This window comes from Melospiza melodia, chromosome 5 (genome assembly GCF_035770615.1).
Source record: "Melospiza melodia melodia isolate bMelMel2 chromosome 5, bMelMel2.pri, whole genome shotgun sequence".
NCBI classification, from domain to species: domain Eukaryota; kingdom Metazoa; phylum Chordata; class Aves; order Passeriformes; family Passerellidae; genus Melospiza; species Melospiza melodia.
In genome coordinates this window covers 83,180,881-83,194,734 of record NC_086198.1, presented here as the reverse complement: position 1 = coordinate 83,194,734, position 13,854 = coordinate 83,180,881, and the positions used below count along the sequence as shown (strand labels likewise).

The following is a 13,854-nucleotide window of genomic DNA, read 5'->3' as shown; positions in this document are numbered from 1 at the left end:
CATGGAATCTTCAGTTAATTACATTCAAAAAGTGCAGATTCTGGTTCCAGAGTCAAGGGAGGAAATTTTAAATGGTGTGACATGACTGGGTTGTTGTTTGCATGTATTCTTGGGTAGATTTTCCCTTTCTAATTCATCTTTCACTCCTAAAAGGATAGTTTTAGTCAGACCCTTGATGGTTTGCAATAATTTTCAGACTTGTAAGCCAAAAATGATGCCACTTTTATTCACTGTTCATTCTTTTGCTTGCAGTGTCATTGAATTTTGCTAAAATAGCTGTGCCTTAAAGATATTGTTTCAACAACCTTTGAGACTAATAGAAATGTTTTTGTTATTTGGTAACTGGATATTAATTTAATAGAAATAGTAATTTTGCCGTATTTTAAGGACAGTATTTCCTTATCAAAAGGCTTTGTTTCTCCAACATTTCCTGTGGTCAGCATGGAAAAGAAAGGTTCTGTAAAATGTCCTTGAATCTTGGATGTCACTGAGAATGCTGTGTGTTTCTGCAAGCTGTTGGCAACCTTCAGGTTCTAATTAAGACAGATATTTTTACAATGATCAGCAACTAATTAGATGGATGTATCTGAAAGGAAATTGCTGTCTACAAGAAGTCTAATATTTTAAGATCAGCATTTTGCCAATATTGCTATGCACACTCCACTACAGCATTTCAGCTTGGTGGGTTTGCCCTTGGTGGCACTTGGGGCAGTGTCCTGCTTCCTGTATTCAGTGTCATCTCAAATGTGATGGTGCTTCTGGGTGTGTGATCTCAATAAAAAAAGAGTTTATGGAGTCCTCATTAGCCATGTTTACTTCATAGTTATTTAAGGATTTTTATTATTAGGTATTTTGAAAGAAATCAGAGGAAAACATTTGGAAATCAGAATTATGGGTTTTACCAAATACAATTATATAGAAATGTGTGATATATAGACCTGTGCCTGAATATATTTATATAGGGATATGTGCTACCTGTGAAACTTTCTAAGGTATGACTTTAAGAGAAAATCACTTCTTTGAAAAACTGCAAGTAGAACCTTGATTTAGATGCCAATTGGGAAGTTATTTAGAATTTTTTCCTCTGTTGCTCACAAGGGTTTTTTTTAGTAGAGCTTTATAAAAAGCTAGAAAAGTAAATCTTATTTCACCGCTAGTCAAATAGAAGATTGAAATTCTTGTCACTGAGTAATAATTAATACATACTCCACAGTCCTAACCAGGTGAGGACTCAATGTTTTGATTGGTTGCATTGTAACTTTATAAAATAATGCTGTTCTTGAGACACATCTTCCTCCATTGTCTCCTTTCAATGCATGAGATACCATCTTGAAAACCGTATCTCCTTCCTCTGTTATTTCTTTTTTCCCATTGTTGGATTGCCAGCTTTCAGCAGACTGACTTGTTTTCTCATCTAAATGCTCACTTTATATTTCATTCTCGGTGTGTGATTATTCATGAACTTTTTTTATTAATTACTCACTTAATAAATCAGATTGTCTATGTTTTCCCTGCAATTTTGTACCTTTTTGTAGGAAGATGTACATACTTTTTCAAGGAGTGTGATGAGCTCAATTGAGATGTCAAATCATTGCACATCAGCTCTGGTCCTGTAGAGAAAATTGCACCTTTGCCTTTGGCTGTCTCTTCCTGTGTTGGCTGAACTGCTCCTTTCTGTGTCTCACGCCACTTGTTTGTGGTGTTGCAGTACAGCATTGACCTGTGCTTCCTCTGTGCTCCAGGATGGCTGCCTGTGCCTTTGTCCCAGCAGTGCCTGTCCTGTCCTGCTGAGCTGCTGTTCATGGCACAACTTTGCTGTTGCTCCTCTTGTTCATTCAGACCCGTGTGTGAGCCACGGTTCAGAGCAGCCAGGCCATTGCACTCTGGGTATTCCACATTTCTCTGCATACTGCTTTCATGCTTTGCTCTCCTTTAGCACCAAACTGATCCTCAGATCATGCATCAGCTTTCATTTTATGCCAAGCTGTGTGTTTGTGAGTGCCAAAGGATTTTCTCCAGAAGATGAGTGCAGCCCAGTTTTATTCCTGTTTTGATTTTTTACTGCATGTTTCTCATTGTGTACTTTGGCTGGTCCATTCTGTCTGGTCCATACACCTGCCAAGAGATTTTTAATACCATGAGCAAAATATCAGTCAGTTTTTGTCATAGATTTCTTCAAACCTAGGTACAGAAATTCTTTTGTAAAAAGCCATACCAGATTTTTAATCCGTTTTTTCATATTGAAGACCAGGTAATTTAATTTTTTCCTACAGTGTAGAGATATGTCTTTTCCAAGATCAAGATATTTAAATCATTTCATCTTCCTATCTCCATGCTTTTGGGCCAACAGCTCTGGATGCTTTATAAGTCTAGACAAATTCATTTCTGCTGCCCTATTCATGGCAAGTTGCACGTTCTGTCCTTGTGGGACAGGTCAAGCAATTTTTGTTTCTTTGCATTTTTTCAAAACTGAAAGGGGACCATTTTTTTTATGCTGATTCTTCTCATGTTCTAGACATCAGTAAAGGCTGTTTAGATTATTCTTCCATTTCTTTGGAGCACAGATAATGTTATCTCTTGCTGTGTCAAGAGGTTGTAAACCTTTAGTGAGAAACTTCATGATTTATGGAGGCAATGTGCCCTTTTCTGTATTCTATTCTTTGATTTCAGTCTGTCCAGGTTTTACTGTTCGATTTGTCTTTTCAACAGCAGAAACTCACCTGACTTATATCTGCTTTCAGCTGTATTGGTTCCTTACCACAAATTAAATTTAGGCAGGAGTTTCACACTTTCTTTCAGTGGCTGTGCGCTCCCCTACTCTCCATCCCCCACTCACTGCCCTTGCTCCTTTCTGTCACTTCTGGGCATCCATAAGAGGAATCTGCTTCTCTCTTTCATCATGGTTTATCTGTAAGTGGGGCAGGTATCTTAACTTGATTGCAGCTCTTCCTTCAGTTAAATCAACTTTAGACCTACTTTTCTTACTTCATGTATACCAGTAGAAATGGCCTTAAAATTAACTTAGGACTTAAAAAACTTTTAAAAGCATAAGTCTGAATTTCTGCTTGGTTTGGGATGTTTTATATCAACTGTCAAGCCATCAGTGAGTAATGTGATACAATCAGGTTTTTCCAAGCAGGTCTTACTCTTTGTTTTCATTTTGTAGCTCAGGGTAGAATATTTCTAAGTTATGATTCTGCTAGGAATTAGAATAATGAGGCTTTCACATTTCATATTAAACTGCATGCATACATGAAAATTAAGATGTTCAGGGAAGTCAGTCTTTTCAGATAGATCTTGTCACAGGTTCCTGTTACCTAAGGTGTGAATTTCACATATACTCAGAGATTATACCTGATATTTTACTGACCCAGGCCTGCCCTCAAAGCTGTCTTATTTCAAACTATTGAAATCTTGCTCCAAACAATGGATTATTTCCCTGTACATGAAATGGAAACCTACCAGAAAAAATCTTGTCTAAAAGCTGTAAGAATGACTTAAAATATTTTTCTTGAAAAATAAATTCTTATTCTCAGTTGAATTGTGCTCTTTTGCCTATGTGTAAAGTCTTTCATTTTGAATGCAGGGTAAATTTTAGGGGGAAAAAAACTACTTAAAGTTAGGCTTAGTGTTTTTATTGGGGCAATTAGCATAATTTTCAAAACATTCAATAATAATAATTTATTTTTAAAATGTAAGAAATATATTTACACCGCAAGTAAATATTTAAGAGCTATACTTGAGGTATCAGTTCTTTAAATTTGGTTGTTGTTGTTACCTGTCTTTCTAGTTTAAAGTTCTTGTGATGTGTGCTTGAATAAATTCTCTTGTGTATCGTATTTGTTGCTGACATTTCCTATTTATCAGTTTACTACTTACAGCTGGTTTTAAATTACATTTAAGTAGTAGAAATCTCAGAAAAGGAAATTACTTATTTGCAAATTGCTGTTTGACCTTCCTGAATTCAGAAGTCTGGTGGGTTTTAAACCACCCAGGGACTGTCTCATCATGTTTCTGAGATGATCTCTCTCCATAACATAATTGCATTTATAATGTAAAAAAACTGTTATGGATTAAAGGTTTGAGCTCAAGTGGCAGGACTTCCACAGCTGCATTCAGCCCAGCACTGAGATGGGGACATTGTGCTTCCTCAGAGCAGCCTGAACCAGCAGCACACACTGTTCTGAACCCCCAGCCTCCTTCCAAACCTTTCTTAATTAGGATCAGATAGAAAAAAATAACAAAAGCTTTTCTTCTGTTATAGTATATCTCTAAGTCAAATACAACAGTGCTCATCTTCACAACAGGTGTTGAGGGGTTTTATTTATTTACATGCTGCTAGCTTCTAGTCATAACTAGAAATTAGTTTTTTTTCAGGGGATTGGTGATCAGAAGGAGGCTTGTTTTGGGGTGGTGCCTAGAAGCTAAGAGCTCATTATGTTCATCATCATATTAATGATGCTGCCTTTCAACTGTTAGAATCTTAGCTGCTTTTTGGTACCAAGATCTTTTAAGACAGTATGCTATGAACAGTTTGAGATCATAGGATTATTTTTTTTCTCTTTAACTGGTTATGTACTATCATCACTAGTAAATTACACCCTAAAATTTAATGAGTTCTTCATGACAGCTTACATTAATATTCTACTTCCTTGTTCTTGTCTTCTGTGGACTGCTAGAGTCTGTAACACCACAAAACATGGTGGTTCCTGTCAAAAAGATCACTGTTCTACAAAACCTTCTCAGTCAGGCTGCTTTAAATAATTGGGAAAGGAATGTTGTTGCTATTTAGACAACATATATTCAAGTCTGCCTTGTATTTTGGGGAGCCATTAGAATGGAACTCTGTACTTCCATGGCTGTGCAAGCCTGATTAATTTATTTTTAAAAAGAGCTTTAGTTCCTGAATTCTTGAATGAAATTGCAATTTAAACCTTTTATGTTGCCTATGATCTGATGCGTGTAATTTTCTGAGGCTGACTGGTTTTGGGGAGCAAGTTGTGTTATTTCTCTACCTGCTCTCTCAAACTGTTGCCATCCATTCCACTTGCCAAATGTTTACCTGAAGATGTAACCACCTGCTGTTCAGTGCTACTGTTGTGCTTGGTCTTTGAAGATGAAGTACCAATGATCGGTGCTGCTGTGTAATTTTGCTCTGTGCAAGTTAAAGCTTGAACAGTGTGTTGGTATCTCAATATAGAAATTCAGAAAAAAGCTACCAGTTAGTGATGCTCTTTCACTGACAGGCCAAGAGTGCTCACAAAATCCTACTTGCCTCTTCTTGCTGTCTTTCACATATATTTTGTATGTATTTCACTCATGTTTCCTTTTTTTTTTTTTTTTTTTCTTTTTTTTCCTTCTCAAACCAAGACTCAACTCTGAGTTAGTCTGAAGAGCAAAATAAATTTTCCACTATAATTTCAGTCTGGGATTATGGCTGGTTCTGACTTCTCACTCTGTTCTTTTGTCTCCTTTCAGTTCACCTCCTGTCTTGGTGTTCTGTGCTGTTTTGTTTGTCTTAGCACTCAGCCCTTATATCTGACTTTTAAGACTCCCTGAATATTGCTTATCTCCCCATCTTGCTTTGATTGATTTCCAGCACATTTTTTTTCCTCTCTCTGATTCCCAGATGAGATTCCATCCTCTCATCTGAAATATGTTATTTCATACTGCAATGAGAGTCCTGTTGGTAAATGAGACATTAAAATTTTCTTCGTAGATTTCTTTGCTGCTGGGTTTTGGCATTGTGGGAAAAATGAGTTTAAATTTTAGACACAATCAGTCAGACTGTGCATGCTTGGTTTGCTGTCTTTTCAATATATATTACATTACCAAATCAGTCTCTGCTGGAAGTCATATTGAGGCTGCTGCATTCATTGTAGATTTTAATCTAGTGTATTCCACCAGTTCCTTTTTTGAGAAATTGTTTGAGCAGGGTTTGTACAGAGAACATTTTTTTTAATTCTGCTGAAGTTTTACTGTTTCGACTCAGTGTTTTTGAAACCTTTCTGTAAAAGCCCCGAGTCAGTGCTGTGTGTCACAGATGCTCTTATGCTTTCCAAGCTGCCAGTCTGCAATCTCTGCTGGCAGTGTTTAACAAGTGCACTTTGCAGAATTTCTGTCAGACAGGAGGGTAAGAGCCAGTTTGACCTTGCTCCTAAATAGTGGGGAAGGAGATGTTTTTATCTGTAGGTGTTGCAAAGGACTTAGAGAAACACAGCCCTGCAGTGATGCTTTCATAGCTGTTTTACAGCACACAAGCACACACATTGATGGCAGTCTCTGGGAAATGCTGAGGACTGACCTAACAGATAAGAGATATTTTTACCCATTCCTACTTTTTCTTTTTCCTACTTTTTTTCAACATGTTGTGACAGATTAACTCAGCAAATATATGGAGTTGAGCTAGCCAGATATTTTTTATCATTTTCATACAACAACAACAGGTGTCAAATATCCTGTTTTTCCAGAAGAATGTGGCTCCAAACTGCAGAGAAAATAAGCAGTTGAAAGAATATTATTTTCCTTTTGTACTTGGCAGCCTCAAATTTTCTGGTGTTGCTCTCCCATCCTGCCATTAAAAAACAGTATTTATAACAGTATGATTATGATTTGGGTAAAACTAAAGAAAGAAATTTGAATTAAAAAAAAAAAAAGTTGTATTGAGGCAGTTTTAACAGGAAGTGTGGAAAAGAGCAAGTTTTTCTTTAGCACTTAGGAGCATGGGGAGGCCTCTCACTGCTTACTTTAGTAGAGGGTTGAATTCAAACCTTTCTATTTATTCCTTTTTATTTAATGATAGGAGGAGATTTTTGTGGGGAGAGATGATCCCTTTAGGGATCCTTCCAGCAGGTCTGGAAACTTAACCATACACAGGGTTCTCTGCTTAGCCAAGGAGACCAGAGAGCACCTGAGAGTCCATCGGTGTGACTCTGATGTGGCTGCTGAGTCAGAGTCACACAGGGGTAATTTGTTAGAACAACACAGGCAATCCACCCCTTCTGCAGCACTGTTCCAAGATGGTAAATTCAGCAATGGTGGTGGGGGAGCTGGGAGTTCCAGCACACACAAAAGCACCCCGAAGCCCTCGCTGACTGTTGCAGCCCCGCTGGTTTGGCGTGCAGCGGCTTCCAAAGGCAGCCTGGAGCAGGGGAGGCCGTTCCCAGGAGCCAGCAGCGTGTCCTGCTCCTGTCACCGTGCACAGTGTGCTGTGCCATGGCCTCAGTGCCACCCCTGGGCTTCACGTGGCTCTGGGGAAGCTCCAGCCTCTGAGGCTGAGCAGGCCCCTTGCACTGAACCATGGCAGAGCACCTGCTGAGGGGCTGCTGAATTTGCCTCCTCAAGGCATTTTTTCAGATTGCTCTGGTTTCAGATCAAAAAGTATAGTCACATTTCCATGTGCCTTTTTTTTCTGTTTACTTTCTAAGAAGAGACAAGAATTATATGGATCAGGTATTATACATGGTGAAATATAAAATCTTTTCAATTAAGCAGTAAATATGTTACCAGCACTTCAAGACTATTTAGAGAAAAGGGCTAGGAAAGGGTAGCTTAATTTAAGATGAAGAAAAAATGGTGAGTTTTCAGGATATCTCACTAATTTGTTGTACAAATTGTGAAAAAAATAAAGATGGTTTTCACCTTTTTCACTGGGATTTCAGCACTGTTGTCCTGTCTTCAAATTCCCCAGTGAAAAGAGAGCTATTGGATATGCCATGGCTGGAGTTTATGATGTTCCATGTCACAGAAACACCTGTAGCTGACTTCCACAAATCACATGCATAGAAACTGATTAACTGAGTCCCAGGTGAATAAAAACAAAACTGATGATGATTGCAGGCATGGTAAACACAGGGCATCAGAACTGGCAATTCTGACCTTTTTAGAGACCATTGTGTAAGGTCAGTATATGCCTGGTGTTTAGGGAATTAAAGGAAACTCCATCTCCTTGCTGGAGTGAGTGCTGGTAGTGCAGAGCTCCAGGGGCTGTAAAGTGGGGATACTCTTCCAGGCTCTCCTGAAATAGGCCCCATGGCTTCTGGAGCTTGACTTTGTCCCTTTAATTACATTCTCTGATTTAAAAATATTTAAATACACAGTTTTTTTACCTTGTTACATCAACAGCTGGAAAAGAAATCACTACAAGTAAAGGAATGAAAGCAAGATGAAAGACTAGGTTCTTCTCGGTTAACAAATATATTAAAGCAGATCTCTAACCATATTATTTTCCACTTAATTTTTATTAAAGTAAAATTTTCTGAAGTACTTTCACTTTTTGTGTTGATGTTACCCATACTGAGGAACTGGGGAAAAAATTAACATTTTTCTATTCCTGTTTTTATGCATTTATTTAAAAAGCAAACTATTGAGTTTCCTAGAGTTCTCTGAGAGGTAAATAGATCACCACTTGAAAATTATCAACACATACTCCAGTTCTAGCTTTGCAACTTCAGTCCTGCCCATTGCACTTTGTACAGAAACCTGTACAAACCTAAAATATGAAGAGTTGGACAGTTCCTGACAGAGCAGAGTCCTTGGAAAGGGCTGTTTTGTGCTATACCAGCACTCAGCATTTTCATTTATAGTCCAAGCAAATGAGAAGGAATGATGGCCACAGTTGCACCAAATCTAGGATACACCGTTAGCACCAGCAGTGTACTTTGGAAAATGGCCCTTGGCAGCTTGGTGTAATTCCCAGTTGATCTACAGAAGGAAGGTGCCAGGTCATACAATGAACAAAAAACCTTTGGCTTTTTCTGTCTGGCCCTTGCCCAGCATTCAACACAGTTTATCTGTCTACACTGCTGTAATGACAGTAGAAATGCTGGGATTTAAAGTATTTTGCAGGTATATACCTGCACCACCAAAAAAAAAAAAACCAAACCACCCCAACTCTTAAAAAAAAAAAAAAAAACCAAACCAAAACATTCCTGCCCTATCCTTCATTTAGCTGTTGGGAAGTTAGAAGTTCTGTTTTGCTACATGGCCCTGCCTGAAAAGCACAAAGTCAGTAGGGGTGAGGAAAGCTGCTAACTGAATCCTTAACACCATCTTCCATCTGCACTTAATCCCATGTCATAAGAAAAGCCTTTCACTTCCTGAGGGCAAAGATCCAAGTCTGAAGAGGTTGTAAACTCAAGAAAGTAACCTTGCTGACTGAAGTCCTGTCCATCATCTACACCTGCACTCCTTTTCCTGCAGGAAGGAAAAGATCAGAGCAACCAGAGGAAAAGGGCACAAGGCAAAACAAGACAAAAGACAGAGGCTGAATAATGGCACAAGGACATGCAGAGCACGGGGGCAGTGCACTAGTTGGAGAGTTGGGAACAAGTGTTAGGAAATGTGAAATTTCTGTTTCACTGCCATGTCAGCAAGGCACACAGCCTTGAGGGGTGCAGATATTAAAATATGAAATTATTAAAACCGTGTCTGATGTCTGTGACAAACAACAGTGAATTGTCATTCTAGCTGTTGCCTAAAGTCTTTCCCTTTTGCTGTGACATAGGAAATGTTTTAATCAAAGTCAGTCATTGGTATTTCAGTAGCACAAGCCAGTGTTTTAGGCTGTAGTCCTACACTGACTGACTGGCCTCAGCCACTCTGTGCATGTAAGCACTACACTGCAGCACATTCCATCCTTCAGAATGAGTTCTGTAATGAACCCCTTTGCCTGCAATGCAAGTAAAAGCTGTTTCTGCTGCTTAAATACCCCTTGGATGGAAACTGTGTTCAGATAGGTTTTAGCATGGTGATTACCTCCTACCCTTAATTACAATACTTAGAACATTATTTTTAGTACCTCAGAAATATTTTCAACTTTGTCATTCTAGAAGTTGTCAAAAACTTTGAAAAGGATGGTGAGAAACACTGTATCACACACAGAGTGACAAATCACTGCAGGAGGTAGGCAGTAAAATAAAGGGGATGAAGAGGTTTGACATGAGGATTGAAATTGTTTCTGAGTATGTTTTATATCTTAAATCACTTCTGAGTGCTTTATATATTAAGGAAGACATTTTTGATGATGAGGATGGTGAAACACTGAAACAGGTTGTCCAGATAGATGCTTTATGTCTATCCCTGGAAACATTCAGGATCAGGCTGGATGGGGCTCTGAGCAACCTGATCTAGTTGAAGATGTCCCTGTCATTGCAGGGGGTTGGAGCAGATGACCTTGAAAGGTGTCTTCCAACCCAAACTGTTTGATAATTCAATCCACACTTCTGTCCTAGTCTGCTTAGTGACCCCCACAAAGGACTGGGTTTCTTTCCCTTCCTGTGTTACTTCTTCCCCTAAATTTAAAACAAAATACCATCTATATGAGTCCTTCCATGGCTGCACTAAATTTACAGTCAGCAATAAAAACAAGCCCCAAACTCTTGCCCAGTTCCTGGTCTGTGCCTTTACAGCAGTCAGCTGGAGATGATTGGAGCAAGAGCAGCTGTTCCTGCACCTCCTGCAAAGGAGCAGCACGAGCAGGAGACTGCCCTGGCACTGACACTGCCAATGGAAGGGCTCAGGCATCCCCACACAGCCCAGCCCAATCTGCTGCACAGCACAGCACAGCACAGCACAGCACGGCAGGGTTCTAATCTCGGTGTTTCTGGAACATCGTGCACTAAAACAACAACAAAAATCCAGCAGAACACAGGATCTGCCAGCACCTCATCTTGCCTCTTATCAGCTTGTTTGCAGGGCAAGAGGAAAGTGTACTAAACTTTTTCTCATTTTTTTCCCTCTCCTACCACCCCTTCTTTTCTCACAGCACGCTACAAGTGAAAGTCTCGGAGCCGCAGAATTCAATAGACATGAACACAGAAAATGAACATTTGAAGTCCATAAAGATGTGCCTTAATCAGCCCACTGAGTGGAATCTGAGTTTTTCAGCAGCATCTCTCGCCAGCTGTAAAGTTTTTAACCAAAATCTCAAAACTGATGAGAACAAATAGATTGCAGCTGTTCTTGCACTATTATTTTGTACATTGTTCCTGATTTTTTTTTCTGCTAAATAATAAGCATTTATTACATTGATCTTGAAATGATCTTGTGTGATTTGGCTTTATATACTATTAGCATTATTCAGTTTGATGTACTTTTCTTTTCTAAATATGAAGTTTCACATCTGACCGTCATGAAATTCTTGCAGTTCAAATTTATATCAGAATCGGATGTTCCCCTTTAATAGTATTGTGATTTTTCTATGTTCTTTAAATTTAACTCTGGTTTCCCAATTTTATTTTTGTGCACGAAAGTTAATATATTATGTAATTTGTGGCATAGGTCACCATGTAAAGGTTTATGGTAATAATTCAAACAAATCCATAACAGGTGGAGACCGACTACCTCGAAGCAAAGCAGTACAAAGCTAAATGACCTGAGGAGATCTCCTTCACCAATGGATGAAATGTATGGAAGCACCAGTTTGTTTCTGCAGTATGCTTTCATCTTCACTGACCTTGAGAACTTCTGTGTGACAGTGTTTAATGACCCTAATGTCTAAAAGAAAGACCAAGCCTGCTGGAGAATCTCATGAAAGATTGTCATTCAACAAATCTGTAACTGCACTTTTTGAGGTTTCTGCTAAATGGTCTTTCTTCCCCGTTTGTTTTTATGAATTTATGCCTGCCACCAATTAAAATGGATGTAAATGCTCTTCCTATTTCATTTTTTCCGTGTACTTTGGAAATTCAATGTAAAATCGAAATTTTATCTCTACTCAAAGAAGTAGTAAATGGTTGTAGCTGACTACATTGTAGACATTCCATGCTTAAATGATCTTAGCAAGGTTCATGTACTTTGTTCATCAAAACTTTATTATTGATACAGCTATAAAAAAAGTGTTAGAATAAAACCATATAATATACTTCTCTTTTCTGGAGTCATACATTCAGTAGCTAGAGTAGAGGTTTCTTAATTCATGATGAGTTGTCTGTCCTTTACTTGACAAAAACTAATTTCCCAGAAGGAAATTTCCTTGGAAGACACTGTATTTTATAAAACAAAGGTTTTAAGGATTCACCTTACAAAAATGAAGCTGCATATTTCCTCTTTACAGAGGTTTGTTGGTTTGCAGGTGCAATCCAGTCACTGAAATAAAGAGATTGTTATGAAGTCTGGTGGCACAAGATCCCAAGAGAGTATTGAGTCACTGAAGCATTGGACATGATTAAAAGAATGTGATTTAAACAATAAACATTCATCATGTTTTGAGCTGTTTAGCAGGTCTTTATGTATCTCAACTGTTACATGCACGTGGACTCAGTGGGGCAAGAAAGCCAAAAGAAGAATTGCACTTTGCAGGGGAGAGGAACTGAAGCTGCCTTCAGTGGAGCCCCCAAGCACAAGGGTCAGGCAGGACACAGGAGCTGTGTTTGTGTGCCCGGCCGAGGAGACGCCACACGGAGGTTCTGATTCCAAGCACCCATAAACACCAGCACCCCGCTGCTTTGGACAGCTCTCCCTCAGCTCCAAGCAGGAGCCTGGTTTTTATTAACAAATTATTATTATTATTAATTATTATTCCTTTGAGTTTTCAGGCGTAACCCAAGCTCACCAGCCCCTGCTGTCCTTCAGCCTGGAGAGCAACCAACCAAAGGCCTGTTCTCAAGAGAAGCTGCTTTAGTGCATAGGCTGAAGAGACCGAATACACAGGCAAACAAAATCACAACATTGGATTAAAGAAACAAAAACTAGTGTGGGAATAAACATGGGATCTAAGTTTGATGAGTGAGCACTGCTATTTTACTGTTATTTAATAGGCAGTCAAGTCTAGATCTAGTTCGTGTTTGACACTGTTGTGTTTAGCCAGCAAAAAGAGGAAGGACACACTAATTGGTCCAGAGCAACAAAGAGACTGCTTTTAAATAAATTAAAATATTTTAGGAATAAAATTCAAGGAATAAAATTTAAGAAATAAAATTTTATTCCTTAACTAAGAAGCTGGGAAGTTAGGTACTTTTAAGACATAGAATCAAAGTAAAAAACAGCATTATTTTAGCTAGAAGGAGTAATGCATACCAAGAAAAGATGTTTTTCATTGCAAGGATGACAATTCCAAGCTTGGCTCCTTGTCACCTTTGGATGAATTCTTGCTACCATGTGCCTTTCCCAGAAGTCAGCTGTATCCATTGAAACCTTGATCATCGGTGATGGTGAAATTTGAGAGACAGCACACACCTTATTGTCCCACCCTGCAATGATGCAGCCACCCCTCCTAAAGGTAATTTTCAAGAACACATCAAGTTTTATATTACACAGAAAACCCTTCCCTTTACAGGGAATTGGGCAGGCAATGAACCCAGAGGGGCTGGAAATGCAGTGCCAGTTACTGCTCAGGTTTCTGGCCTGAAAGGATCACAGGGCAAGTCTGGCATAAAGGACATCGGGAAGGTCCGTAATTGTACACCCTGCTCAAAGGCAGCCAGCTGTGAGGAGTTCACACCTCCTCCTGTCTTAATAACTGCCAGGACAGAACCTGCACAGGCAACCTGTTCCAGCAGTTTTTAACTTGTTTCACTGCTTTTTTCACCTTCTGGTCTGAGTTTCAATTTATACCCAGGTTTTTTTTATCCTCTCATCATATGCAACAAAAAGCCCAATTTTATCTTTTTACTGAACTCCTTGCAGGTAACTGGGGATGCTCCCAACATTCACAGGCTCAACAAGCCCAGCTTGCTTGGCCTCTCCCACTGGGAACTCCAGCCCCACACCAGCCCCAGGGGCCTCTAGTTAGACAAAGAATTTTCTATAAACACACCCCAGTGAAGCCACATCCACAGCAGAGGCATCCACAGACTAGGAGGTGACTTGAGGGAAACCTCATCTTTTCAGTCCAGCATTCCCAAGAGATGCCAG

The 13,854-nt window shown here is 39.2% G+C and overlaps 1 protein-coding gene across 5 annotated transcripts in view; it reads left to right on the top strand.

Moving 5' to 3' along the window:
• LCORL (ligand dependent nuclear receptor corepressor like) overlaps positions 1-12,210 on the top strand; it is an 80,137-nt gene extending 67,927 nt beyond the window's left edge. For 4 of the 5 annotated variants that reach the window (XM_063157695.1, XM_063157697.1, XM_063157696.1 and 1 more), the window contains exon 8: positions 10,766-10,930. In XM_063157695.1, the coding sequence (XP_063013765.1) occupies positions 10,766-10,779 (14 nt within the window). In that variant the 3' untranslated portion in view covers positions 10,780-10,930. Of the gene's footprint in view, positions 1-10,765 lie in introns of all 5 variants that reach the window. The other variant, XM_063157702.1, reaches the window with a different exon arrangement.
• Positions 12,211-13,854: the final 1,644 nt, after the last annotated feature.